The following is a 17,016-nucleotide window of genomic DNA, read 5'->3' on the forward strand; positions in this document are numbered from 1 at the left end:
TTGGATGGCAATAAAAACCATATGTGAAAGAATTAATGAAAAACATTCACTGCATTCCTAAGTTTGTTTCTTTTTAGATTGTGCTTTATTAGTTTCCAGTACTTTTTCTTCTGTTAGTTTAACTGCGCTATGGTTCTAGCTTCACAGGATGGGGCAAGTCTGAAGCACACAATGGAAAAATTTACCCTGCTGACAGTGTGTCCTGTCCACGGAGAGTGCAGAATTCACTAAATACCTCGGATCCGTTTTTTGCTCAGATTTTTCTGTCAGATGCTTATTGAAGGTGCTCACGTACCTGAGAGCAAATGGAGATCCAGTCTGTCTCATTGTTATTGGGCTATTGCTGTCATTCAGGCACAGTGCATGTTATCAGAACCATAGGTACTGTCAGAAAAATAAATCGGTATTTGAGAGTTTTTATCAGTGATTCTTGGTGAAGTCAGGATTTTATTATTTAAGCAGGAAGCATTTAGGTACAGTCTTATTGAGGTTGTTTGTGTCCAGTACTCCTTTTTGAGTCCCCTTTTTTTTTTAATAAAAAGCTAGAGTTTAATATTAAACTTGATTTAAATGCGAATGGTAACTGTTGTTAATACCTAGATTCTTAATGTCCCCTGGTACATGCAAAAACAGGGTTTTAACTGTGATTTACTTATCAATTTATATAAAATTAGTAACCAAAGATCTACTAAGAAATCACACAGCAAAGCTGTAAAATCATTCCAAACCAAGGCAAATTTCTTGTCTCATCTGCTTTTTTCCAGCTGTTTGGTTTGCATTGCATCAGTGCTCGGTAGTGACAGTGCATGTCTGCTTGTTGGGTTCAGCAAGCATTGACACACAGCTCAGGGTGAGAGACGGCAGACCTGCAGCTGCTTTTTAATTCCATTGTAACTTAAAATGTAATGGTCTGGGCATGGTGGCTGCGTATGGTTGTATTCGTCTCTGTGCTGTTAGCACTGGTTTAAATTAGAAACAGGCTTCTAAGCCTTTGTCCCTCAGGTTAGTGGTCCTACAGTGTTCTTGGACACAGGCCTGGAAGCAGAAAGCTTGTGGGAAAGAAGCTATTTGTAGTATTACTAAAGCATAACTTCACTGGTCAAGCAACTAGAAGGTGAAGACAGATTAATAAATGTACTCTGGATGTGGTAGTTTATTGTATATTATTAGAGAGTTCTGCTTGGCCAAGCTAGTTGGAGTCTTTTGGGGTTTTTCCTTTGCTTGTAGTTCACTTTAGGGGTAAGATTCATATGCTAAACACAAGTAGAACTGAGCTGAGGGTTTTGATGCATCAGTCCATGTTGCTCTTTCAAACTAGATGGGGTAGGACCTGTTGAAAAATAGTCACTAATAATTTGCAAGATAAGATTATTGTAATGATTCCTTAAGAATTAAACTTGCGTACAAAACCAGATAATTTTGTTATTTATTGTTATCTACTCTGTGAGAGTGTGTGTGTGTGTAGATAATCTACTGTATGCTCATCTACTGTATGCTCATTAGACTTCCCATTATGCATATACTTTCTAGCTGAAGAGCAGTTAATTACAGCGCAGGCTTGGGGGGCCACCTCAGGGTCTGTGTAAATAATGAGGAATAGCATGGTACAAAAGACATTTTTCTAATAATTTGTTCAGTTTTGTTGAAGAAATCAGTAATTGAGGATGAGGGCTTCTCACGTGCTTCTAGGAAACTACTGTGTATTCCTTGAAAATTTCATTTTAAGGCGTGTTTTTTGGAAACCAGGAGGATTTTGGTTTTGTTGTGTCACTGTCTTCAAATTTCTGAAGGACCTAAACAGTAGGTTTCGTGTCTCCTGAATTGCTCTTCTCTGTAGATACTTCTGAGTTAATCTACAAAGGCTCCTTTGATCTTTTTTTTCTCCTCCTTTCAGTTCCTATTATTTTTATTATTTTCCTCTGAAAATCTTCCATATTCCCCTAAGAATATGATTCACAGAAAGTAATAAATTGCTCAAGTGTCACTGGATAAGTCCTTCCGTGCTGACTTCATGGAAGCACTAATTTCAGCCTTTCAGATGGTTTTTATTGCCATATCTTTCCTGTCTGTTATCACCTGCAGTCTTTTAATTGGTCTTACCATCCAGCTTGCTCTCCCTGAATTCTTGCGTTTTAAACTTTCTTCCAAAGTGAATTAATAGGCATTGTTTGAAGTTGAATTTTACTGTTACCTTTGTGCTGCTTTTTCTTTTCTTGGTGTTTTATTTTTTTGTTTTGGTTTGGGTTTTTTGCTTGTTGTTTTTTGTTTGATTTTTTTTGGTTGGGTTTTGTTTTTTATGTATCAGGCCTGATTAAAAGCTTATTTATGTTAATGGGAATCTCTTTTTGGTACAAGGAGGCTTTGCAGAAAATTTTTAGCCACTGTCCACTGTTTGCCTACCATTTTTTATTTGCCCCTAGTTTTAGTCCTGGATTTTTGGTGTTGCATGCTTCACCAACAGTTTTTTGTGTGCAAGGTAAGCACGCTGGCTTGCAGTGACTGTTGATAAAGAAGATACACTTCTTCCCTTGCAGATCAGTCAGGCTTCTACGGTTCCCTCTTCGTAGCAGCACCTTGTTTCACTGACATACTTATTCCTCTCTTCTCTAGCAGGCTATAAACTTTCAAAGAACCCGCAGTAGATACTCTGGTTGCTAACATCTGCCTGCAGCCTGTTGGGACCTATTTGGCTTAGTGTTTACACTAATGAACTTAACACAGGAAAGTAGGAGCGCTGATGAAATTTCACTGATGACATGAAGCTGAGAGACCAAACCGACACAGTGGAAGCTGAGATTTATTTAGTACAGTAAGACCTGGATGTTCCTGAGGCCTGGAGTAGTATAAGACAAAATTAAATTATGCAAAGTACAAGATCACACATGCAGGAATTGCTAGCAACTTTTTAGCTATAAACGGGTTGTCTGACAATTAAATGGTGAGAAAAAGGGCTCTAACATGCTAGTTAATCACACAAAGATTGAACCACTCGGTTTGTATGAAAGCACAAATGCAGTCCCAGGATGTATCAGAAGTAATTCTGAAAGAGATACACATCCCTATGGAAAATGCTAATGCATCAAAACCCTGGCAGGTTCTTTTCTGTAACACTGCCTGCAGTTATAGCCACTCACAAGCATAAAATGTTGACTTTGTGGTGGCGTGGAGGCAGACTGAAACCTTATCATGAAAAAAAAAAAAAGTTAAATAGCTGGATGTTTTTATATTTGCAAAATGAAGGCTGGGAGGAGGAAGGGCACGATTGCTGTTCCCATGCTCACCTGATGCACTTTCAGACAGCAGATGGGCAGGGCTGTGCTGAAGTTAAGAGCTATGCGGTCACGCGCACAAAAAGTAAACAACCTGGCCGTACTTTATTGTTGCCTGGAAGTTGAGGGGTTCCCAGCTATTGGGAGAAAGAGGTTTTTAGATGGTGTTCTGAAATCAGCAGAGTGTATTTGTGCGTATCCCAGTGACAGCCAAGTCCCTGCTGCTGGAAGCAAGCGCTGCAGTACCCTGATCAGGGCAAAAACCAGAGTGATGAAGGCAGAGAGAGGGCACTGGGGGGGCATGTTGAGCATCCGTTCAGCTGGGCTCAGCTGTGGTGTTCCTCCAGGTCATTACATGGATTTGCAGAGCCTTGTGGCTGTTTGGCGCTCAAATCCACCTTTCAGTGAGCCCTTGCCAAGTCGCTGGGCTCTGTCTTTGTGCCACTCTCCCTGAGAGATGTTTTGTGTCCCTTCAGCTGACTGGGGCTATGGTGTAGTCAGATCTAGTGTTTCTGCATCTTTGGGGCTGAGTTAAAAATTTCCCCAGACCTCTGGGGATCACACAGAGAGTTGAGACCTGCATGGATTTTGCTCGGGTCCAGCACAGCCAGGGGGCTCCCACATGAAGCTAATAAGCCTGAGCCGATCCTGGGAGAAAAAAAATGGGAGTGCTGGTCCTGTGTCCCCTGGCGCTTGTGCAAAGAGATTGTTGAGGCTCCAGCGCAGAGGTGAATTATTGCGGAGCCACGCAGAGTCTGGCAAGGGCTGTGAATTTGAGCTCAAAGCTGCACAAAAAGCAGCTACAGCTGTTCCTGGTGAAGAGCTGGCCCCTGAAGCCAGAGGACTGCATCTGTGTGATGCTGCCTTGTCTAGCAGCCCTGGGCTTGAGCTGTTCCTTTTTGTGTGGCGTGGATAATCCTCAGCACCTGGGTGTGCTGTCTACGGAGCTTCAACTGTACTTTTAGATTGGTTTGATCCATATTTGAAAGGATTTAGAGGACGTCTGCAGTTGCTGATTAACAAGTGCCAAGGGCCTTTCAGGTATGGCCTCCTGTCCCTCCACCTTCCCATCCCTCCCCAGATGCTGCTGCACAGAGGGTAGTGGGGTCTGAACATCTCTTTATATGGGGTAGAGAATTTTTACTTCCATAGCTACTGCGTTTAGACTGGTAGGTACCAGAATTGTTGAGGATTTTTTGTTTGTTGGAACTTTTTTCCCCCCACTCTCTTAAAAACTTCTGACTTTATCTCCCCTACAGCCCCCACCTACGTATCTGTTATGACATGGCTAAGGCTCGCTCTTTCAAAAAGATCAAGTGAGGAAAAAAATATCTTGGCATATTGCTTTGTACCTGGAAATAGTGAGAATGCAGGAAAGAAGCACTTTAATGCTCTTGAGCATTCAGTTGAGCCAGTATGCTAGGAAAGAGTTAAATCACTGGGGTTTTTAACTTGCAAGTACAAGAATTTGGCCTCAGGCAATTAGTTGCTGTTTGAGAATGGTTTTGTTGATATGCTGCCATCCTCTTTAGTATTTCAAAAGATTTCTACATTAATATTATATCTGCCCTAAAGGTTATTCTGAAAGGAAATCTACAGTCTTAGACAAAAATCTTTCAGTGGGTTGTCTCTTATTTTTTTAATCTTTCCTCTTCTGTAGGGAGAGACTTAATCAAGTTATACCTAGCCTGTGTCTCTCTAACAAGTGTGTTAAATATGTATCTACAAAGGTAATCTTGAATAACATGCAGCTAGCTAATAAAAGCAAAAAATGTTCGTTCTTTAATGGGGGAGTTCAGAGAGCTAATTTGTATCTGGATACCCTGCAGATAATCTTTTCCCTGAGCTCCAGCAGAGCCTCTTCTCTTCTGGCCAAAGACCTCACTGAATTCCTCTTGGACTCTTCATCTCCCTCATCTGCAGAGTCTGACAGGTGCAACTGCCTCCATCCGTACGAATTTCAGTTGCAGCTTTTCTCCACTGTTCTAAGCAGCGATGAGAAATTTGATCCTAAATTCGTGGTGTCATTTTGCACTGATCTTGTGGAACCAGAAGTGCCAAGCTCAGTGTTAAATCAAGAATTTGACTTGTACAAATGAATCGTCTCTTCTAAATACCCTCAGGCTATGCTGTGCTTTAATTTATAAGCCTGTGAGCCCCACATTTTAATAGAAAGGTCATTATTAAGATGTTACTCTTGGTTTTGGCCAGTGTTATTTTATCTCTGTAAAATAAATACTATAAAAAATATTTTGGTGGAAAAATGAGACATGTTACTAGTTTAGAGTAATTAAGTATTTGTGTCAAACTAGTGACAACACTGATCTTTAGCTTTTCTCAGCAATTCAATTAAGCAATGCACATTTGGTAAAATAACTATTGCTTCCAGTTTAGCTACTGAGAAGTGATTTTCTTTGTTCTTTGATACTTGAACTGAGGCAAGTTTTCTACTGTTGTCAGTGGATGGACTTGCAGGGTTCTTATTCAAAGGAGCTGTATTTGTTCTTAGAAGTGGGACAATGTTTTTTAATCTTCTCGATATTTGTTCTTTGATACTGGACTTAAATGGTTCAACTTTCATTGTATTAATATTCTAAATAAGGAAAAACCTTTATGCATGTGTTAGTTTTACATTGCTCAATTATTACGATTTGTGTTCAGGAATTATTTTTTGAGCCTGTGGGTTTTTTGCACTAACTTTGGACTACTATTTGGACTGTCATAGGAAAATTCCCTTCTCTTGCTTCCATTGCAGAGTAAACCTACTCTCAGGGTCAGAAGCAACAAAAAATTCAAGTAAAATGAATTCTTCGTCTTAGAAGGTTGACTTGAGCACACTAAAAGTGGAAAATGAGTCACACTAATCATATCTTTTAAGTATGGGAACTTGGTAAATTTGATAAAATGTGATCTGTTTCATCAAACAAAAAAAAAAAATTGCCTGAACTGTTAAGCACGAAGAATCATAGAAATCCTAGAATGCCAGGTTGGAAGGGATCACAAGGATCATCTGGCTGAACCTTTCTTGGCAAAAGCACTGTCTAGACAAGATGGCCCAGCACCCTGTCCAGCTGAATCTTAAAAGCGTCCAATGTTGGTGAATCCACCACTTGCCTGGGGAGATTATTCCAATGGCTCATTGTTGTCACTGTAAAATATTTTCCTCTTGTGCCCAATCGGAATCTCCCCAGGAGTAACTTGTACCCATTACCCCCCGTCTTTTCCATGTGACCCCTTGTAAAAAGGGAGTCTCCGTCTTCTTTATAGCCACCCTTTAAATACTGGAACATGGTGATAAGGTCTCCCTTAAGCCTTCTTTTCACAAGGCTGATCAAGCCCAATTCTCTCAGCCTTTCCTCATATGGCAGGCTTCTCAGTCCTTTGATCATCTTTGTGGCCCTTCTCTGGACCCTCTCCATCCTGTCCGCATCTTTGTATAGTGGGGACCAACACTGTACACGGTATTCCAGATGTGGCCTGACAAGGGCTGAGTATAGTGGGTTAATGACCTCTTTATCTCTGCTGGTGATGCCCCTGTTGATGCAGCCCAGCATTGTGTTGGCTTTCTTTGCCGCAGCAGCACACTGTTTGCTCATATTGAGCTTGTTGTCCACCAGGACCCCCAGGTCCCTTTCCACAGAGCTGTTCTCCAGCCAGGTAGATCCCAGTCTGTGCTGCACTCCTGGATTACGTTTTCCCAGGTGCAAGACCTTACACTTGTCCTTGTTGAACTTGATAAGGTTCTTGTTAGCCCACTCTTCCAACCTACCCAGGTCTTCCTGCAGGGTGGCTCTCCCTTCCAAAGTGTCCACTACCCCACTCAGTTTTGTATCATCAGCAAACATCATCAGGGTGCACTTGATCCCATCATCCAGATCACTTATGAAGATATTAAACAGCATTGAGCCCAGTATCGATCCCTGGGGGACCCCGCTTGTGACGGATTACTAGTTTGAAAGGAGCAATTTAGCACCACCGTCTGGGTGTGGCCTGTCGGCCAGTTCCCCACCCACCGCACAGACCGCTTGTCTATATTGTAACACATCAGTTTCTCTAGGAGGTGGCTGTGGGGAACTGTGTCCAAAGCCTTGGAGAAATCCAGGTAGACAACGTCCATTGTTCACCCCACATCAACAGAGCAGGTTACTTTGTCATAGAGGGCGATCAGGTTTGTAAAGTGTTACTTGCCCTTGGTGAGTGCGTGCTGGCTTTTCCCAGTCATGTGCTTCATTTGACTGTGATAGCCCCCAGGAGGATTCCTTCCGTAACTTTCCCAGAAAGAAATCAAACTACATTGTGTTAAGAGGAAAACCAAAAATTTTTGACAAATTAAGCCATATGGGTTGTGAAATTATCATGCGCGTACTAGAATGCTTTTAAATAGCTTATGTTCAGGTGCATGGATGCATTGACCTAGTTAAGTTTGAGTAATGCTGTGACAAGTGATGTTAAAAACCACACAAGCTCATGGGTAGTTCTTTCTCTGCTTAGGAGCTACTGAATATGATTTGGTCACCATAGATTTTTTTCCCTGTATGTGTCAGTGTTGTCCAAGTCATTGGTGTGTGCTGCGATCATCACTGCTGTATTCAAAGCTAGCACCTTCTGATGTCTTAAGAGATGGGGTGGGGTTTCCTAGAATTTCACACAACTCTGATAAAAGTCCTCTATGATCAGAAATACTTCTTTTTAAATAACCTAGAATATTCGTCACATTTTTTTCATTAGACTGATGATTGTTGGTCTTCTATCTTGTCTAGCTGTAGAAGAAAGACCTTAAGTGTCAAGAATTCATTTCCAGACTTCGTGCCAGACTGCTTTATGTCTTAGATGGATGAAAGTAGTTACAGATTTTTCCTCCCTTGTTCTTTTCTGACTGCAGTAAGACAGAACGTATTTCTGCAGTTTGTATAGTAGGGGTATTTCAAATTCAGAGAAGGGTAGAGGTCCTGGCTTAAGGTTAGTCTCACAACTTTGATTATTTTTTGATCTTTGCATCTTCTGAAATATTTCTGTAAGCAAGAGACAATTTTGGAGTCTACGTTGCTTCTGCTTTCACTGAAATTATTTCCTTTCTCTTGCTTTTTCAGATCTTCAAGTTTGAGTTGGGCTATGAAGCTATAATTTTGAGGGAATAAGTCTGAGATTCTCGTAATTTCAATTTTAGATATTTTAGGGAATGAAAAACATAAAATGCACATTATTGCAGTCTGAGTAATAATTTACACTTAATTGGGGAAATATTTACAAGCATTCCCTGGGCATTTATGGGAAATGTGTCTCATGTTTGTCTTTTGAAAGAAATATAAAAGTAATTGTTTAAAGTTCTTAATTTTAGAGCACCATATTGTTTGCATCAAATGTGATTAGAGATTTCTGAATACTGTATTGCTAATTCACAACTATTCTTCTCCTTAGTCCTACTCAACTATTTACATTTAGGTTTGGAGCTCTGACTTCCCTCTGTCAGCTGTGATTTTCAAATCCCTACTCAAAAAACATCGAACTTCCAGATTCACAGCAGACTATTATATTACTTTGAATTTGTGATACTAGTTACATTAACAATGGATATTAATTACTAAAGAAGTTGAAGGGCGATAAAAAGTTACCATTTCATTGATGCAAAATTAGTGAAATACTTGGGTCTTTGACATCTGTGCTTTTTTGAAATGAAACTCCTGCATCAGCAGCGTTGGAGTTTAAAGGCTTTTAAAAGTCTCCAAGGGCTTTTCTGGCCTTCTGAAGTTAGAAAATTATTATTGTCACAGTGTGGAGGGAAGAATCCCGTAGGGCACCTAATATACTGGTTGCAATTGTGTATTGCTTAAATCCAGATGATTTACCTTCCAACAGCTAGCTAATGGGTTTGACCAAGCCACTCAGCTACTCTGTAATTAGTTTTCTCTGGTGGAAAATAATCTTATGTTCCTTGAAAAGGATCTCCTGAAGGCTTGCGAAGTGCTCAGGTGTCACAATAGAGATATGCATGTATTTTGTCACGACTATAAGCCGTCTTACAGCTGGAGTCATTAGGAGCTGTTGCTTCTTTCCATTCTTCCGGATATGATGCAGTATGCAATAGCATGCAGCTGGAATGATTTCAATAAATTAATACTTCAGGTTAGTGTATTATTTTGTGATGATATATAATTTCATATTATATTCCTCAGCAAAGCTTTTGATGCTTTTTCCTGCAGTATTCTTGTGTCTTAGCTTCGCTGTTATGATTTGGATAGGTGGGTAAAAGAATCAGTTGGATGTCTGGCCTCAGAGCGTCGTGGTTAATGGGTCATTCTCTACCTGGTGGCCAATAGGTAACAAGTGGAGTCTGTAGGAGGTCTGTCCTGGACCTGTCCTGTTCAACATCTTTAGCAATGACCTGGAGCAGGCAGCACAGTATACTCTCAAGTTCGCAGGTGACAGCAGACCACGGGGCCCTCCAGTTGATATATACTGGAGGGTAGAGCTACCAACCAGGGGTACCTGGGCAGGCTGGAGGGATGGGCCTGCAGGAACCTTGCAAAATTAAGCAAGGACAAATGCCAAGTCCTGCACCTGCGGGAAAGAAAGAGCCCCTGGCAGGGATACAGGCTGTGGACAGAGCAGCCTTCAACCTGAAATTCCTTATCCTGTGATTCTATGACTACTTATTTATTCAATTTCATTTTTTAATTTGAATTTGAAATTTTCCTTTGTAATTTAATTTGCTTGTCTAAAATGTTACATGCTCAGTCTATTCTATCACAAATTCAACTAACACTCTGTGCGTGTGTGTGTGTTTTAGCGTTCTGTTTGGAAAAAAAAGTAATCTGGGCCTTTACCAAGCTCGCATTTCAAAAATAATTGTTGTATCACAAGCGTTATTTGCATCTCTGTGCTTATTACTTGTTCCTTTTGTGCCTATTTCTTGTGTAAACTTTCCACATGATTAATACACTTTTTTGTTTCAACAGAGGGAGAATATATCAAGATGTTCATGCGAGGGCGACCAATCACAATGTTCATTCCTTCTGATGTAGAAAACTATGATGATATTAGGACAGAGCTGCCTCCTGAAAAGTTAAAACTGGAGTGGGTGTATCCTTGATATCAGTAACTACTTGCTGTTCCCTTTTTGTCTTGTCTTGCCTTTTTTTTTTTCCCTTTAGAATCTGGTCTTGTGTCTTCTATGTTCAGAGATAAAAATTAACTAAAAGTGGGGGAAAAAGTTCAATGTAATGTAACAATTGAAATGGTTGGTAGCTACTGTATAGTACATCTTTAAGCTGCAAAATATGTAGACACAGAAAAAGTGTACTTTTTCTTTGTTTGTTTTGCTGTTGAAACTAATTGAAATTTATTTTTTGTTAGAAATTGTCTTAGGAGAGTTAGTGAGTTTGAAAAATCTCCCCCTCTGGCTCTCCCCCCCTTGCCTTCCATATATTAACGTAAGCTTCGTGTTCAGGAACTTTGTTAGTTTTCAATCTGTCTTCATTTTTAGGAGGTTTTAGAACTATGGAAGATCTTGAATCAAGATCCGGAATTTCTCATTGTCCTTACCTACGGATCGAGGATTGTGGAAGCAGTCATCTGCAAGGTTCTTTGCACTACTTCTGTGTTTCAACTCCGAAGTTAAGGGGTTCGCTTCTTAGAGAATAGTATGCATTTAACTGTATTTATCCTGTGAAGAATGGATTTAGTTCATGTGTGGCTGACAGCAACTCTCCAGGCTTAGTAGGTCGGACATTAAGTTCATTATAAGAGATGTGCTTCTGCACACATTGGGGTTTTCCTGCAGCTCTCCCCATCTCTGCAGATTCTTCCAGTAAGCCGTGATTGTATAAGTAAGTTTCTTAGTACTTCAGTAAAATAACATGTCTAGGCAGCACTTGAGTTGATGGAATAATCTCAAGTTTGATCCTTCTGATGTTGCTGAAAGCAGGAAGATTTTTAGGAATGTTGATGATACACTGTCATGTGTCAGGATATGTACAGACAGAGGCTGCCCATACCTCCTTCAGCATATCTGTTAGTGACTGAGGCACAGATATATTTTAAGCCAGCCCTTGTTACTTGCTTTAGGAAAGAAGATTTTTCTATTACTTTTCCTGCCTTTATTAACTAATAGATGTTTGAAAGAGATAATGCTGAGTACTTGGTTATGAAGAGCAGCTGTTGAGCTCATGTCCTCTGAACTTTTCAGTCATACTGGAAGCTTAGACCATAGAGGAGGAAAGTCTTGGATTAAAAGTCTGACTAGAAGGGAAAATGGAGCTCTTATTCATGCTTTGCAAAGCTGTGGTGCCCAGCTTTCCTGCTGTCACAGCTCTTGGGTGCTGATGCTGGCACTCACATGACCGTGAAGTGAACTGGGTCAGCCACTGATCTGTCTGAAATGTAATCTTTTTCTGTGGAGTTAACTCTCAGCAGGATCAACTCATTAATTTGATTTGCACCACAAACACGCACGGGCTAGAACTGGCATACTGGAGGAAGATCAGATCTACTTTTTCATCAGCCGTGAGGAGTTTGGACTGATGAAAACTGATCATTAAATCACACCCTCAGCTAAGTAGGTGCAAATCTCAGTGTAGACACACTTCTTTAATGTCCAAGGACCTTAAGTTCAGGTTAAACCAGTTTCCTGCTGAGGGCTAATTGAAGTGAAATAAATCTAGTCTAAACAGACTGTCCATATGTTTTTGGAGTCTGTTTAAGGAAATATCATCCTAAAACAGAGCAGTATATTTATGAATGTAGGGTATCTTTCGGATGCAATGGTGAGGAAAAGGCAGTAAAATTTCGAGGGCTAAACGTTGGTCTCTATGAAGTTGCATAGAATTGCTCTTCAGTTTTGGAGACAGGAAGATACAGCAGCAGAAGGTCTTGTACTTCATGCACAGGTTTAGCAAGGGAAAGAAATCTGCAAGCCAGCTGTAGTTTCCAAATAACGATGGCAAAATGAAGCCTGTACACCTTATTAAAAAGGCATAGGGATAGTGATTCACAGAATATTTTAGTAATGCCAGTGTTTTGCAACTGAAAGGTCAATTGAGTGTTGAATTGTTCAATCTATAAGTTTTGTTTCTCATTCTCCTGCCTTCTGGATGATTGTTTCTAATTGGGTTTTCCTTCGATATCACTGTGGAAGATGTTGATCAGCTATGAACAACTTCAAGGCAAAACCAGAAGGATTCTTAGGCTGGGAGTTTTATTCAGGTTTGGGGTTTTTTTGGTTGGTTGGTGGGTTTGGGAGGGGGGATGTCCTTTTTAGATGAACTGTGTCCTGCAGGTATATTCAACTACTGATAGACAGCACTGTAGATTCAACAGACCACACTTAGCTTTTATCTGTACAGATTACTGTCAATTGAAGAAACACCTAAGCTCCTTGGCAAGATAAAGTAGCTCATGGGGAAGTCTGAGCTCTTGACTGTGTCTGTTTCCTGAGTGATTTCATTTAAATTTAATAGGGTTTTTTTTGGGTATCCCTGCTTTGTAGTGCAATCTTTCCTGGTGGACTTCAGAACTGGTTAAAAGATACCCGGCGTTGCTAGGAATAGCAAAATGGGCTTATTTAGTAGCTACAGAGGTCACTGTCAGTGCTGCTGTTGACAGGCAGTGACTTTATAGATTCTTTCTTCTAATGTATAGTAGCTCAGTTTCTGGAGGGTATTTCTGACTCCATTTTATAAGCACTGGTGCTCTTCTTTTTAAGAACTGAAGCCAGCGGTAAATAAACTGTTGAATTCCGGTGTAGAGTGGATAACTTTTCATGAGGGCCATGGCTATTCTTAGCCAATTAGAAACAAAAACCAAAATGAAAAGCTTTTAAGCATATCGAATGTTGTGACAAAACAGTCCTTTTAATTGGTGAGAAACATTCACAATATGAAGACAACTATCTCTGAATTTCCCTGGTTGAAACAGTTTCATTGAAAGATTAACATTGAAATTTAGTGGAAATTAGGCATCGAAGTTGTGCCACCCCTTTTTCTGTCGAGAGAGTCAATTATTGTACTAGCATATCTGCTGCTTTGTTCTGAGTGTGTGGAGAAGGAAAGACCTGCTGTGGAGCAGCAACCCCTCTCGTTTTCTCTCAAAATAGTCTGGGATGGAGAATGAAGAAAGCGAAAAATTTCTCCCACGAAACAGGTTGTTCCTTTACACTCTACTAAAAAACACGCTCCTAGAAAATGCACTCGCTCTTTGGTACTTTATTATGTAGGAGGGTTAAAGGAAAGGAATGGAGTGAGAAAAAGTAACCATTTTTGCAGCCTTATGAATGCCAGAGCTCAATGGTGGGTGCCAAAATATTTAGCCTTAGCTTTGCATGGTAGACTTCTGCTCTGGAAAGGCACGTTTGTGGAAATCATTAATACTTTTTTAGGATGAATGTGCAAAGATGTCAATCTTAATAAATCCTTATCAATACACTTCCTATTATATGCAGCAGATCAACAAGATCTGTCTTTCTCCTCTGCAAAGGTATTTAGAATAGCGTTCTTCATGCTTCAGAATAGAAAAAATATTTTCATTGGTTTATAGCCCATTGTTTTTGAAAGTTCAGTGGTCTGGTTGTTTTCTTTTGGTTTGTGTTTTGTTTTTTTTTTTATAAGGGGCCACTCTAGACTTTCTTTTTGTCCCATCAGTGTTTAAAGAAGAAGAAAGTGGAAAATTCAGTGGGAAAGTAAATAGTGATGAAGGAGACACAGAGGTGTCCTTTTTTCTGCCCTCAGCATTGTGTTGCATCAGCATTTCTCTCGGTATCATTTGCTAAGCAAACCAGTGAATAATCTCTGCTTCAGCAGAGCCATTGTATTCTTCTGAAATAAATGGAAGACAGCAAGATATAAATCTGGTTTTGTTTTCCATACTCGTAAGAGATTTGATTGACGACTGAATGCAGTGTCCCTCTTTGAACCATTATTTAGTTACAGCGTGTGTTTAATTTTGCAAGTGTTCCTGTGGTACTGCAGTCCTGTTGTTTGATGGGACTAGAAAAGAGAAAATGGTAGCGTGGTGGGTGGATTTTGGGGGTGAGGGGGTGGCATTGGGAAGGGGTGTGGTGGTATTTTTGGTAGAAAGGTAGCCTTTCCCAAGGAGGCCAGGCTGCCAGTTTAGGAGGTCAGTTTACGTACTCCCAAGCTTGGACTACGGCACCTGCCTTCATTTATGAGAAGGGGCCAACTTCATTAATCCAGCTTTCTCCTTGTGGGTCTTCAGCTCCCTTTTATCTTCCTGATTAACCAGGACCTAAGGCTGGAACCCTTCAGCTAAAGCTGCTTGATATATATCCCATGTTTCCCTTGCTGTCGCAGGTGTATTAGTTGGCAATGAAGTGGGGAGCTCTCTGAAGTGCAGGACATAACAGGGAAATTGTATTTTTTGAGGCTACAGAGCTACAATTAAAGTCTGAGTTATGATGTTAATTGTACCTAGTGATCCTGGGAACTGAAATACAGGCGACAGCCACATTAATAGTCTAGGTGAAGAAAATTGCACCTGTTTCAAAGAAATAATGAGTTGTGACAATGTTTGATCAGAGCTGACCAAGGCTGGTTCACAGTGTGTAAAACTTCTGAATGTTGTTAGGAGTCATGCAGGTTTCATACAAAAATCATCCCTTTTATGTATTTTGGGTAGATGTGGATAGAATATTTTTCACTGTGTCAGTTCCTTTTGAGTTTTGTTTGTTTTAAAAATACTCTAAAACATTCTAAAGAAATATTTCCTGAACTTGGCAGCTGCTGTGCAGAAGCTTGCCTTTTTCTGAAAGGCATTAGGAATTTTCACACGCTTGTTTTAAAAGGCCAAATGGAAGTAATACTCTAGTGCCCAGGGTGCAGATGCACAGCTCTGTCGCTGTAAAAAATGTTAAGCTAGTGCAGTGAGTCCTGTACAGTGAGGATATTTATAAAATGGCAATACTGTACTTCTTTTACTTGAGTGTGCATTGTATATGTTTGGTTTTTTTTAAATCAATGAATATCACTTCTAATTCCTGAAGTCCAATTGTGTGGGGTTTGGTTTGTTTTTTTAAACTGTGTTACTGAAATTGTGCTATAGTTCCACAGGAAAAACATAAAGGGCATTTGCTGACATGAGAGCGCCCCGGGAATCCTTTAAGGGGAAAAAAATAAAGTTGGGTGGGGTTTTTTTGTGGTATCCAGTGATTATGAAAACCTTGACTTTAAAAAAAAAAATAAATGTATAGATATGGGTATCGTGGAAGAGACTGTCGAGCCAATGTTTACCTCCTTCCTACCGGAGAAATTGTATATTTCATAGCATCAGTGGTGGTACTATTTAACTATGAGGAGAGAACTCAGCGACACTACTTGGGTCATACAGACTGCGTTAAATGGTTAGTATATAACATTTGTATGTAAGTATGTGTGTAATAATGCAGAAATGTATTTTTTTTATTCTCTCCTACTGTATGTATGAGCTCATTAATGTCATCGTAATTGTAGTTATTTTCTGTTTCATCAGTCCCAGTAGATTTCACTACAGTAGACACTGCACAAATGAACAGTGCTAGGGCAGTCCATGCTAGCTTAGGGTTTCTGGCTTAAATGTAAAACAACGGGATATGTGGACAATCTCAGAGTGCAGGATTTAGAGAAAGGCTCTTTGTGTAAATTATTCTAAGTAGATGTCCCAGAAATGAAAAATTGTTGTCAGCCTAATTCTAAATCAGTGATTTACAGGCAGTATGGCAAAGATGTAGTCTTAAAGGAGAATTAGGCAACCAAATGGAAAACTGAGCAATTATTTTACCATTTTTTTACTAGATACCCCATCCCATCCAGTATTAAGACTGTCTGGGAAATCAGAAAGACATTTGCAAAACAAAACAGAGAAGCAGGGAAATAGAAGCCAACATCATTGTGGGTGCAAAGGTGGTTGCTGACTTTACGATGTTAGTCTGAAGAGTAATGCACATAATGTAATGGTGAACGCAAGCCCCCTACTGTACCTGAATGGAGAAGAGTTGCCATCTGAACCTCTTTTCTCCTGGCTGTGCTTTGATAACTCTAATTGCTTCCCGTGGGAGGAATGCTGTCAGTCTTGTGTTCTTCACTTTCATTCAAAAAATGAGACTGAATTGTCAGTGCTTTTGGTGTCCATCACTTTTACCTTTTCAGTCCCCCGCCTGCTCTCCCCTTCCCATTTCAATGGCTTTCATCACCTTTGCAATTTTACAGAGAGAGCAAAAGAGAAGGTTGGTCAAAAAATCACGAGTAAGAGAGTATGTACTCTGAAATCTGGTTTTTCACATCAACTCCAAAGCAAAATGTGATAAGCAAAAGCAGATTTTTATTTACACTCGTAGTACACCATACTAGAGAATTTCATTAGTACAATTACATCAGTAACTCATTTCAAGTGGCAGTAATCCCAGACTCCTGGGTGCACAAGCCCTCGGCCAACTTTTCAGCTCTTTTTTCCCCAGTTCCATGCTGTCTGTAGATTTAGGCATAAAATATGCTGTAGTGTTTATAAATATGGCATATAACTACATGTAGGAAGTTCGTCATGAGACATGTATATTTTGTTACAGTGGACTCCCGATACAGTGCAAACCTTCGATTTGTCAGAGCACATGTGGAGGTGGTCCTTCTGGCACTCCTGGTTTTGTGCCAGCAGCCATCGCAAAAGCCTGATCAAGCCATCAGTACAGTGTGTAATGAAACAGTCTGCTGAAAAACATTCAAGCTGTCTCATTAATAGTAGGATCTAGGATCTTAAGTGTCTTCAT

The 17,016-nt window shown here is 40.1% G+C and overlaps 1 protein-coding gene across 4 annotated transcripts in view; it reads left to right on the top strand.

The window, feature by feature from the left end:
- EML4 (EMAP like 4) overlaps positions 1-17,016 on the top strand; it is a 165,956-nt gene that overhangs the window by 117,087 nt on the left and 31,853 nt on the right. For all 4 annotated transcript variants that reach the window (XM_054194564.1, XM_054194565.1, XM_054194562.1 and 1 more), the window contains 2 exons: positions 10,226-10,349; positions 15,469-15,618. In XM_054194564.1, coding sequence (XP_054050539.1) covers positions 10,226-10,349; positions 15,469-15,618 — 274 coding nt within the window. The remainder of the gene's footprint in view (positions 1-10,225; positions 10,350-15,468; positions 15,619-17,016) is intronic.

Source organism: Rissa tridactyla, chromosome 3, assembly GCF_028500815.1.
Source record: "Rissa tridactyla isolate bRisTri1 chromosome 3, bRisTri1.patW.cur.20221130, whole genome shotgun sequence".
Taxonomy (NCBI): Eukaryota; Metazoa; Chordata; class Aves; order Charadriiformes; family Laridae; genus Rissa; species Rissa tridactyla.